The following is a 13,739-nucleotide window of genomic DNA, read 5'->3' on the forward strand; positions in this document are numbered from 1 at the left end:
AGGACCCCTTAAAATATTATCTAATAATCCAATACTACTTAACAGTACACAAGATGAATAGATGAATGACAGTCTCCCAGCTGCGGATCCTCAACCTCGAGACTGGAATCTCTAATAACCTGAAAAATAAATCGTGGGTTAAACTCTACGAGCAAGTTCTCTCTATCAGACCTCTGAAAACCAATAAATAGATCATCTCTGATCAAAACCAAACTTAATAAAGTTTTTATCTTTAATTTACAATGATAAACATATATATCTATAATTATATATATAATATAACAGTCTCATCTATTACTAGATTCATTAATTTTCCCAAAACCAATAAACAATGATTAAATTAATAATCATACCTAGACTGGTTCACAATTTATTTTTTCCCTTTTAAAAAGAAACTCCCTTTAACCTTAATTCCATCCTAGACAGTTAAAAGAATATTGTATTTAATCCAAACCCAATAATGATTTAAATTATTTAAATCATATATCCAAAACCTAAGTTTTGACACTCCGCGCAGTATTATTTTATTAATATGTATAAAATAATACACTAACTTGTAAGTGTTAGACTATTCTAAATTAAGAATATCTAATCCTAATCCAACCTATACATACAATAACCATAGATGATATTTTAATCATCTAACACACAGCAATTTAATTACACTTTGGCAAATCAACCATGCCATTATAGATATTTTCATTTATATATTGGCAACTCAACCATGCCTTCTTAAATATATTTATTTATACTTTGACAATTCAACCATGCCTCCACAAGTATATTTATTTATACATTTACAATTCAACCACGTCTCCACAAGTATATATTTTATATTTTTAAACTAGCAAATCATCCATACTTTCTATGTATGTATTTTATTCATACAAATACTTAGGCAATATATTTACACCCATAACAACTCATCCATAACTACAACTCAACCATGTACCAACTTTAGACTCAACGATAACTAATTCATACATAGATATCTCATGCAGAAAATAAACATATCACTAATTTAACAATCCGCCTATCCAGATATATCAAATAAGAATAATAATCTTAAATGATATATATACATACACATATAATATATAAATATGTATAATACCATCCATAAAAATTTTTGATTATTCAAATTATATATGCATATATTAATAAATATAAATATATACACATCCGTCTATAATTATCCTAACCAATTAAACTATATATACACATATATAAATAATCATATATATATATATATATATATATATATATATATATATATATATCTCCTTCCATCACGTAATATTAATTAATTAATTATTCGCACATTAGATACCGTAGTGACACTTTATTGCCCTCGGAACCCTAAGAATATCTCTTTTTGTGGTTGGTTTAAACCTTAACAAGCTTGAAATCAAATATGGGACATCACCGGACTGCACAGGAACTTTCCAAGACCAGTATGCTTCCCCACGCCCTTCACGCGCCTCCACGCGCACCCAATTCATCTGCACGCGCTTCCCTATACTGGCAGGTGGCTTCACGCGCTGCCACGCGCCTACTTCTTCTTCTTGTTGATGTGGCGCATTTTGGTTGGCTACTCTCCTCTCTGCTGCATGAGTGCACCTGCACCAGATCAGCCGCTCCCCATCAGCGCATCTTAGCCATTCAACTCTTGTGCGCACCATATACATGTGATCCGCGCCACACCCTATCCCGTCCATTTATCAAACCTCATCCAATGGTCTCTGACCTATGGCGCACTGAAGCTTCATACGCTGCACTACATCGAATCAATCAGTCATTGTTAATGGGTCTGATTCACACATACACCAAACTATGCTATGCCGCGCTACACTGAATCAGAAGCCCCTTCTGATGCACCGAAATACAACCTCCAGTATGTAAATTCAGCATATATATATATATATATATATATATATATATATATATATATAAAATTTTCCAACCAAATAATAGGAAAATAAATTCTAATAAATTCCTAAAAATGTCATAAAAATTCTAGAAAATTCCAGGAAAATTCCAGAACATAAAGAAACCCTAATAAACCCTCTTAGGTCACAAATTCACCTATACATTGATTTTAAAATATATATGCAATACCTAATATATATCAATTTAAAATCCAAAATTCCAAAAGATCAATTATAATAATTTATACTTTTAATTAATCCAATCTATCAATGATTTTTAAACAAATAAATTTAAATTTAATATTGATACACAAGGTGATAAATTTATGGGTTCTAAGAGGAGAGTTAGAAAAGAATTTCCCTGAAGGTTTCGAAACGAAACCGACGCTTTAAGCTTTGATGGTCTCTTCCAATCCCAACATCCTCCTTCTCAGATTCGGCCTCCTCTTTGTTGGCCTTCTCCTTATCTCTTTCTCTCTCTCTATCTTATTTTTCTAACGTGTGAAAACCTTTCACCCTAAATCCTTATGTGTATATTTATACACATTAAATTCCAAATCCTATTCCAACTAGGATTATGAATTAAAATAATAACCTTTAAATAATATATATATATATATATATATATATATATACCTTCCATAATTAATCCATTGGTTAATTAATATATATATGCCCTTCCATAACATTAACTATATAATTATAATATATATTTATAATTATACAAAAATGATTATTAAAATAATCACTTAACTATGGACCTTTATTAATTAACTCAATAAGGCTCCATCCAAGGCCAAGACGATATCCATTGGTTCCACTCCCCCTAAGCCCAAACCTATTAACTTAAATAAATAAATTAATCTAATTAAATCTAATAATTACAATTAATTCACAATAAAATCACACTAGTATAAAATTACACATGGTCAAATAAGCAACTTAAAAATAACACAATCATGACATTCTTATAAAGCAAACCAACACACCAATTCAATTAATAATCAAGCACACCCACAAACAATCATCATATATAATCATGAAATATAATATAATTAAAATAAAATAATTAATCTAAGCACTCAATTAAATAAAACAAATCATTTAAAACTAAAAATAAAAGCAATTAAACCCAAATAAATTAAACAAATCATTTAAAAATAAAATAAAAGTAATTAATTGTAATTAATAAATCCTTTAAAATATTGGGGTATTACACACACAGAGACACACATATATATATTCTTAAAATCCGTTACACAGTGAGGAAAAAAAAGAGGCAAAAAGAAAAAAAAAAAAATGAGTTTCTGCCTTGTGCTCATATTGAACTGAAATTCAAATGACAGCAACTTATATTGAAGTTAAATTCAAATCCATAAAACAAGAATAATAATAATAATAATTTATTGTAGCAATTTAAAAACATTATCAACATTCAAGAACAATGAAATTCTTACATTGGAAAGTCCAAACTCTAGCTCTCCCTGCAAATCATTAAATATTGAAATGAGATCCAGAGTATAGTGAAAATTATTCTTAATCAGTTCAGCAATCGAGTCTCACTCTTATCAAGAGAGATAATGAGAGATTCACAGATCGTAATCAACAAGGTACCAAATAAAAAATCAAGAAAATCGAACACTTGAACCAATTACGGATGATTTGATAAAATAATGTGTTAAACAAGGTTGGAAAATACACATCCTTCTCTCTCTACTCTCACCACCGTCCGTCTCTCTGTCGTCGCAGCTCGCCGCCGCCTCCATCATCAAAGCCGAGCCTGCCGTCATTTACAGCCGAGATGCTCCTTGCCCGCCGGTGCCTTCGGAATATACCCATCCTTCTCTCTCTACTCTTTGTAAAACTCAATCTAAGCTCTCCACAGCCCGTCTGCCATCACCACCGCTGCATCACCAAGCCCTCTCTTGCTCGTCGGCCGCCTATTCCACCGGCCGAGCTCTCCACAGTCGAACCCGTCTTCACAATCAAAACCCCATGAATATTTTTTTAAGGAAAATTGCAAAACCCAGACGAGTTCGATTCCAAATTGCGACTTGCAAGTGCCCTGTTCCAAATTACAAATTGGAACTTGCAAGTCCCCAAGTCACTGTTTATTGTCCTTTTTAGTCTTTTTACAAAATTTTATATTTTTATAAAATTGTTGACTAAGGTATTATAGTCAAGTTTGGTTGTAAATGTATCAGAGGGACTTGATTGCACCAAATTGAAACTTTGTAGGAGAAGGGTGTGATATGCACTATAAGCATATTTTTTGCACTTGACCCATTTTCATAAAAAAGAAGATTAATATAGAGAAAGAAATCAACAAGCATATATAAAGAAAAATGGATTTAACATTTCTAACCAATCCAAATCTATTCATTTCTTAATATATAAGAAATGTCTGACATGCCCAACAAAACACCACCCTATCAAAACCAAAAAAAATTTATAAATCCTTCTAATTACAATAAGGACCTTGTAACTAAAATTCCTTGCTTTTTGAGTGGAATTGGTGTCTATCGGTTCGAGACGCGCGAATTCGACTTAAAAGCATTTTTTCCCACGAATAAATTAAGCTGCAGATGGGGCTGTGACATGGTGGAAAACGTCGGCTTTGGACAGAGCCGCCATCAATTCACCGGCACCACCAGCGGTTTGACTAGGCTTGTAATCCAAAGTCTCGTCATCATATATATCCCGCCACTTCTTCACTAGCATGTTAATGTCTTCCCTTTCCATGTTCTCTTCTTTCCCAGTGTGCCTCCATGGCTTTGAACCCTGCAAATCAAAATGACAAATTTACCCTCTCAGAATTTTGAGAAATTAAGTATTCATTAATTATATTAGAAAGAGAGAAGAATATATATATCACTCACTGCAGCACAATAGTGAACAACTTTCACATTGTTGAGGTCAATGTTCTCTGGGTGACGCCACAGCATAGCCAAAACTAGGTTGTACTCCGAAGAGATGGGTCTATACTTGTCCCTAAAGAACACGTTCAAGAAGTCCTGCACACATGTAAACAACAATAACACAAAATCAAAAATCAAGTTCATTGGTTAACACATATACAGGACTAGTCTAGTGTCTCACATAACTAGAGTAAGACCGAGCTAGTAGGGTGTGTCTCATAACTTTGGTGGTCCACAATTATGACTTGTCAAAAAATAGTGCAAAAAAACACCTTTTTATTTATTTCCCAAGTCTCTTGTAAAAAAGAATTTAAAATGACATAAATAACCTTAGGTGTGGCTAGTACCTGCTCCGCAAAAGAGGTAGGAACTGCAACTTTGAGGGCCTTCAAGAGATCATCGTAGGTGGAAAGGCTGGGCTCATACACAAAAAAGCCTGCGTTGAAGTAGAGAGGAGGCTTTGGGCCCCACTCTGAAGCCCATTGGACCTTGTTAGGGCACTGTTGACAGTACCTATACTTGTACTGTGTGGTGTGACTCCAAGTTTTCTCACAGAAGCAGTCCATCACAGCGTAGAAATAGTCATTTGGTAGATCAAAGAGGTGGTCAATGTTCTCAAACACTTGTATGTCTCCATCCAAGTATATCATCTTACTGTACTCCACAAACTGTAATTTCAAACCAGCATATAAAAAATTAGTATAAACCACCAAAAAAAGGAAATAAGAAGGTAAGAGTATAATTAATTACCTCCCAAATGCGAAGCTTGGAGTAGTTGATGACATAATAGGCCATGGCGAATTCGGTGCTATTCTCCGGCGGGTACACCGGCTCAATTTCCCGAACGATGCAGCCCTGAGACACCAGTATGCGGCGGTGCTCCTCCGGGACATCAGGCAAAACTGCCACCACTAGTGGGTAGGCAGTGTTGACCTTCCTGAGTCCCTTGGCCAGACCAACCACACCCTTCACGTAGTCGCCGTTACCGGCCAAGAACGTAACGTAGGCTCGGCTCGATATGCTGGCAGCCTTGGACAGAGTAGTGGTCATAGTGGTACCATTAACAAGATTAGGAGCCATTTGGGTTCACAAAAAGAAGTGAGAGAAAAAGATGGTTTAGAGAGAGAAGGATTTGGAGAGACTGTTATGAAGTAGAGATTAAAATGAAGTTGTTTGGTGATTTGTGTTTGGGGTTGGCATGCTTTTTATAGGCAAAAGTCCAAACTAGAAAATGACATATAAGGTAAACCGCTATTTGGTTAGGGGTATATAAGGAAACTGATTAAGTGCATGGATCAAATCTTCATCAAACGACGTCGTCTTCCTTCTCTACATGCATATATACTTGGGTCTTTCAAAGAAATCTAACCGTACAAATGTGGCTCAGATTTGATCATTCTACACTCTCACGAAACTTCCTTTGAAAAAAAAAAACCATATAAATATATATACAGTATGTATGGTAGGTATATAATAAAGAAAACATTTGATATGTTGTTGAGATTTGATTTGACCGTTGGTGTTTCTTTTCCGGGAGAAAATCCTCAAAAATTGGTCGGTCAAGAAAAAAGAAACAAAATAATTAAATATAATTATACATGTAAGTTGTAACAAAAAAACATGGGAAATGGAAAGAAAAATGAAAGATTGTCACATATTTTTTTACTTTAATAATCGATTATTTTTTGAAAAATGTTAAACATCACAAAATATTGTGTCATGAAAATAATTTGTACATGACATATATATATGATATGGCAATTTAACTTTGTATATTTTTGAAGAGATTTTGTACACAGAAAATATGGTAGGATTGAGAGGAAAAATAGGAATAATTATTTATGGTAAAATTTGAGAGATGTTTTAGTGGTCAACTCTTTCTCTTTAATAAGAATCATAATTTTCTCAACCAAATTTTATGTTTGAATAATTGTATAAGTGCATAATTCACTTAAAATTTCTTGAAATTATAAAACATATAAAAGAAAGATAGAGAGAGAAACCTAATTTAATGTTTGTTCTTATTTTTTATTTATTCTTTCTTTTTCGAATAGGAGTATATGATTGGAATAATCCTTTCATCTTTAAATTTGTCTACTTACTTAATTTAATTTTTTTTTTGTTAAGTTTATTTTCTTAATTTAAATAGAGCTTAAATATGTTCATACTTCAATAAGAAAATAAAGAGAAATATAATATCTATTAAAATTTGAAACGTATTCATTTTTTAATTAACATCACATCACATTCGAGACACATACCTCGAATTTTATCCGTGTAGTCTCATTCATAAAGAATTATCATACCATTAATACATATGATATTATTTTGTAAGTTCTGCAAAAGATAAATTGTGATTGTGTGCATTTATTTGAAGTTTATATATATATATATATATGTCACAAGGATTCTGAGTTTCAGTCTCAAGGAGCAGCATCCACGACTCATATATCCTCGTGAAGCTTCCTTTCTCTTAAAAAGGGTTAAAAAAAAAGAAAAAAAAAAAAAAGAGGGAAAATATATATTATATTAATGAAAGGGTAAAGTGGGTATATTATAATATACAAAATATATAAAAATATTTTTCTGTGCTTGAATTACCTCACCAACGCGCCAAATCTCACCGGCCAAGGGCAACCTAGGAAAAACAAAAGCGGTGTAATTTACTGGTGCTTGAAAAGAAATAGCTAGGGAATTGGCACGCAGACAATCAGATGCCACGTGGAGGTCCAATACGTTTATTAGTGTATACTATTCAAATGAGAGGTGGATTGAATGGGGTCCCACCGATTTGTGAAGATGAAGTGGGCCCATTTAATGTCGGCGTATGAATCCCGCGTTGCGTAAGCTTTCCAAGTGTCACCATCTCCTAGAGAAACGTAACCATGGTCAATCTTCTAGTCGTGGTAGTTATGTCAGTTGCTTTTCTTGGTGGGGTAATTGAAGGATAGGATAATGTTTTGAACCGACTTTTTGTTTAAATAAATACTCCGTTGTGTGGTACCATTTTGACCAACAGTGTGGGATATAGACTTGCTCTCTCTGGAAGGGAGAGAATATTCTTTTCTTGCTTAGAAAATTTTCTTTTTTTGCTTTGAATTATAGTGCCAATGGCAAATTTGGAATGATAATTTATTATTTGTTTGTTCAGTAAAAATGCATCATAAGATAAAATTAGTTTCACTTATTCATAAAAATTGCTCTCAATAAACTTAAGTGTTTTGATAGGTGTATTAATAGAGTCGAGTGATCAGGCTCTTCCAATATTTACTCCTCATTAGCAAGCTATGAAGCACGGACACTCCTTTCAGGGGTTCCGTACCCATGTCGGATACTTTTCGGACATCGACACCCGTGTCCGAAGCTCGGACACGTGTCCGACACTTCTATAAAGTGTTCAAATATTATTTTTTATTGGATACGTGTGTCCGAGGCTCGGACACACGGTCCGACACTTTTGTGAGACAAAATTTATTTTCTCATTCCTCTCAGTCTCTCATATTCTTCAATTATCTCTCTTCATGAACAAGATATATATATATAAGTTACATGAACAAAACTTTGTGAAAGACTGAAAATATATATGTTTATTCATATACATATTTAGTTCATTATAGTTATGTCTCTTTTGCACATCTTCGTTTGGAATTTGGATCAACTTTATTTTTCATTTATTTTCTGTTTTGTCTTGTCTATATTTTTCTTATAACAGAGATGAAATTATTGAAATTGATTCTGTTATTTGTTGTTGTTTTATTTATCTGTACAAAATTCTAGTAATTATATTTTGAACATATATATATATATATAGATATATATAATTTTATAGGCGTATCCCCACCGTGTCCGTGTCCTATTTTTTTGAAATTTACCGTGTCGCCGTATCCGTGTCGTGTCGTATCCGTATCCCATATCCGTGTCCGTACTTCATAGCTAGCAAGTTAGTGGTCTAACTGTAGTATTAGATTCTTACTTTTCAAAGAGAGATCAAGAATTTGAGTCTCGGAGAAAATGTGTATATGAGTACCAATTAAGGAAAAAAAAAAATCACTTCTCTAGATATGGATTGAGAGGAAATAGACTATTGTAATAATTGGTTGAAAGAAGTTTTAAAATAGTAAAATGGAACTGTAGTAATTATTAAAAATGAATTAATATGGGACACTCTCTTAATTCAGTAATCAATAGAGAGTTATGCAGTTTGTCCCAAATTCAAAAGAAATTTTAGGAAAAATTAGTGGATGGAAAGGCAAGACAGGGAAGGGAATTGGAATGAGCAACTATCACTCATTGATTTCTATTTGGACCACTAATTAAGAAATGAAAGAAAATATAAGGATATGGTTTTTTTTATGTAGTGTAAAATTTTGAAAGGAAAAGAAAGGGAGTGGAAGGATTTAGGGAGGAGTCTATTAAAGTTTTGATGAGTTGATTTTGTCATTCTTTTAAAAATGGGAGTAAATGGAAGAAAGAGAAGTAAATGCTAGTATTTTTAATAAACTTTGTTGATTTCAAATTTGACTTTATGAAAATCAAAATATATGAAAGAATAATGATACATTTACCGAACCAAGTAACCGAATTAATAGTCGAATCCTACATGGCATAACCACGTAATTCATTAACTCATTCAAGTAGGAGACTAAAAATTTCTGGGAAGCTAAAACGGTTTATCTTCTCTTTCTTCCTCTTCATTAGGGACGCTCTCTCGTCTAGATTTCCTTTCATTTATCGATTATTCCTCCTCTCTATCTGATTTCTGTACGTATTTGGAAGTCTTTCATGGACACAGTTTTTAACGGCTTGGCATTAAGTTGTTAAAAAAGTTTTTTAAGGCAGAATTGGTGCTTAAAATCAAACAATGGATACAAGCAGCTAATTGTCTCCTAAACATCTACGCGAGAATTTCGGTGACTGGTGAGCAAATCTTTGAAGGTTTTGCAGATGATATATGTTTCATGGAAACATGTCTTGCCTTGGAACCTATGCTTAATTTAGAGTTGGATGAGAAACTAATAAATAAATTTTTTTTTATTTTTAAATGGAGCAGATGCTATGCCCAAGTAGATAGAGCAAGAGAAGACAAGTTGAAGAAGATAATGTCTGAATTTGTATTGATGAAGGAATTTACAAGCTAAATATCAAGGAAACAAGAGTGGTTTACAGGGTGTCATTTAACAACTTCTATGGATGAAAGTATTTTAACATCCGCTTAGAATTTGTCACAGTGTTTTTGTTTTTTGGTTCCAATTATGTAAACATGTATGTTGTTTTAGGTCTCCAAAAATATGTATGACATTCAACGTGAAGCAAAGATGTTGAAGGCAATGGCAGTCTGGCCGGTGATTATACCCTGTTTTTTTTCTTCCTTTTTCTGAACCAAGAAATATATTAGTAAAGAGTTAGAGGTGCATAATTCTTCTAATTCGGATCGAAGTCTTAGTTGAATGCTTAGGTGGTTGAGATAACTTATAGCCTTACCAATGTCTGCTACCTCCACTTGGGAGCAAACTTTTATTCCTTAGATTTACAGAGATTGCACTGGAGAGACAAAAATTCATGGCACAAATTCAATACAACAAAAACAGTTGTATTTCGAATGGTGGCTTATAAATTTAGATTCAGATAGAAAATGGTGCAAGAAATTAAGTTGCCAACTGGAAAGAGAAAAGAGAGAAATAATAATTGATGGGAGTCTAGAGAGTGAGAGAGTCCTAAACGAAGAGGGGAGAGAGAAGAAATCGTTTTAGCCTCTCTCCTATTACGTGGCATAGCCACGTTGGATTCGGTGATTTTTTTCGGTGGTTAAGTTCGGTAAATGTATCACTACTCTATATGAAAAAGGATATGGTGGAATTTCATTAAATGAATTAATAGATCAAGCTATTCGGATAAACAAATAGGTAATTATTACTCTCAGTAAAATAGTTTTCATTCCCTTATTTAAATATGATTATTATCATTTTTTTTTTCATTTAGTAGTCTAACAAACATCACTATTGTTATTATCATTTCATTTCTTTTTCATTTATTAGTCAGTACCATTTAGATTAGTGATCACACACCATCCCAACTCACATTTTTGTCATAAAAAATGTTATCAATTCTCTTGTACAAAGATACCCTTAGCTGGAATTGTTGCTAAGGTGTGGGCCCGTCGACAGCATCCCCGGTTTGTAGTCTAAGGTGGGTTCCGAAGGAGCCCTGCCTAGGTGAGTTCCGATGCCCGCCAACAAAAAAAAAAAAAAAGATAGCCTAGCTCTGCCAATTTTATTATTGTTGAGCCTAATTCTTTGAGCAAACTTCTTGCCATTGATTTAAGGAACAATATTGGAATTGATTGAATTTCAACTTCATTGTGTCCCTACTTTCAATGAGATGAAAAGATATTTAGAAGGTACTATTGTTAAGGTACTAATGAGAAATTTCAGAATCAATTCTGAACAACTAATCATTCAAAGTTGTTAAGGTTCTTGAATGTTTAGGAACACAATATTGATTATGGACTAATTGAAACTTATGTTCATAAACATGGCTCAATTATGATTCAGTTTTGGCTTATGTTCTCATAGAAAACAAGATTTAGAGAAAGAAATCAATAATGAATTAAAGTAAAAAAGAAGAAATGGATTAAACATTTCTTAACCATTCAAATGGTATTCATTTTCTTAATAATAATATAGGGTATGTCTCAAAAAATTAACATACCCAACAGAACACCACTCTACGAAAAGCAAAAAAAAAAATTAATACAAAGACACAATACTTCTAATTAGACAACCAACACCTTAAAGAAAACATTTGATCTGTTGCTGAGATTTGATTTGACCGTTTGGTGTTTATTTTTCGGGAGAAAATCCTCAAAAATTGGTCGGTGCAAGAAAAAAGAAACAAAATAATTAAATATAATTACACACGTAAGTTGTAACAAATAAATATACCAAGAGATTCTTGTTCCATATTATCCATAAACATGGAAAATGGAAAGAAAAATGAATTTGAGGGTTTGTCACATATTTTTTTACGTTTATGAATTTCTTTCCTAGTAATTGGGACGCACGTTAACATTAACCTAATCTATGTGTGTGTGTGTGTGTATATATATATATATATATAAGGGTTTTATCTAGAAATCTTTTAGAATAGACAAATAATCAAATTATAGTAATTGGTCTAAGCAAAAAAAAAAAATTGAAAAATGCTAAACATCACAAAATATTGTGTCATAAAAATAACTTGAATTACATGACATATGCATGATATGGCAATTTTGTAGCCGATAATATGGCAAGTTTGGCAACTTTTCTTTGTATATTCTGAAGCGATTTTGTACAAAGAATAGATGGCAGGATTGAGAAAAAAATAGGAATAATTATTTATGGTAAAATTTGAAACTCATAACTCTTTGAGAGATGTTTTAGGAGTCAACTTTTTCCCTTCAATAAGAATCATAATTTTCTCAACCAAATTTTAAGTTTGAATTATTATATAAGTACATAATTCACTTAAAACTTCTTGAAATTATAAAGCATATAAAAGAAAGTTAAAGAGAGAAACCTAATTTAATGTTTGTTCTTACTTCTCCTTCAATGAATAATTCAGACGAATACATACATATACATATATAAGTGTGTGGAATATATATATATACTCCTTCTGTCTCAAAACGAAAGTCACAATTTTTTTTTTGAAACAAAAAGAATATATGATCGGAATCATCTGCTCATCTTTGAATTTGTCTGCTTTCTTAATTTAATTTTTTGTTAAGTTTACTTTCTTAATGTAAATAGAGCTTAAATTTGTTAATACTTCGATATAAAGAGAAATATAATGTCTATTCAAATTGAAAACATATTCATTTTTTAATTAAAGCCACATCACATTCAAAACACGTACCTCAAATCTTATCCAAGAAGTGTAGTCTGGTCTCATTCATAAAGAATTATCATACCATTAATACATATGATATTATTTTTTAAGTTCTGCAAAAGATAAATTGTGAATGTTTGCATTTATTTGAAGTTTATATATGAGTCGTTTATGCACCTTGGGACTTAAAAAAAGGAAAATATATATTATATTAATGAAAGGGTAAAGTGGGCATATTATAATATACAAAATATATAAAAACATTTTTTTGTGATTGAATTACGTCACCAACGCGCCTAATCTCCCCGACCAAGGGCAACCTAGGAAAAACAAAAGCGGTGTAATTTACTACTTGAAAAGAAATAGCCACGTGGAGGTCCAATACGTTTATTGTATACTATTCAAATGAGCGGTGGATGAAATGGGGTCCCACCGATTTGGGAAGATAAAGTGGGCCCATTTAATGTCGGCGTATCAATCCCGGCTCGTGTACCGCTTTCCAAGTGTCACCATCTCTCAGAGAAACCTAACCCATGCTCAATCGAGTCGTGGTCGTTATGTTAGTTGCTTTTCTTGGCGGAGTGATTGAAGGATAGGATAATGTTTTGAACCGACTTTTTGTTTAACACAAATATGTGGGAGTGTGGTACCATTTTGACTAATAATGTGGGATTTAGACTTGCTTTCTGGAAGGGAGAGAATATTCTTTTCTTGATTAGAAAATATTCTTTTCTTGCTTTGAATTATGGTGCCAATGGCAAATTTAGAATAATAATTTATTGTTTGTTCAGTAAAAATGCATCATAAGATAAAATTAGTTTAACTTATTCATAAAAATTGCCCTCAATAAACTTAAGTGTTTTGATAGGCATATTAATAGAGTCTGATGATCAGTTCTTTTCGTATCTACTCCTCTCCAACGTGTAAATAGTATTAGGGGGTTCGTGTCTTAGTATAGGTACGTGTGTATAAGTATCAATTAATAAAGAAAAAAAAAAAATTACTCATCCAAACATGGATTGAG

The 13,739-nt window shown here is 32.5% G+C and overlaps 1 protein-coding gene across 1 annotated transcript; it reads right to left on the reverse strand.

The window, feature by feature from the left end:
* Window positions 1-4,260: 4,260 nt before the first annotated feature.
* On the reverse strand, window positions 4,261-6,033 carry LOC132299562 (galactinol synthase 2-like). Its single transcript, XM_059796266.1, has 4 exons — window positions 5,597-6,033; window positions 5,194-5,514; window positions 4,808-4,942; window positions 4,261-4,709 (listed from the first exon to the last, which is right to left on the reverse strand). Exons 1-4 carry the CDS (start codon window positions 5,924-5,926, stop codon window positions 4,503-4,505), a joined length of 993 nt encoding a protein of 330 aa, XP_059652249.1. The 5' UTR covers window positions 5,927-6,033; the 3' UTR covers window positions 4,261-4,502.
* Between the last annotated feature and the right edge of the window lie 7,706 nt (window positions 6,034-13,739).

The sequence above is a fragment of the Cornus florida genome, unplaced genomic scaffold (genome assembly GCF_030987335.1).
Source record: "Cornus florida cultivar Cherokee Brave unplaced genomic scaffold, ASM3098733v1 CherokeeBrave_3.0.0_Hap2_Chr03, whole genome shotgun sequence".
In the NCBI taxonomy this organism is placed as follows: Eukaryota; Viridiplantae; Streptophyta; class Magnoliopsida; order Cornales; family Cornaceae; genus Cornus; species Cornus florida.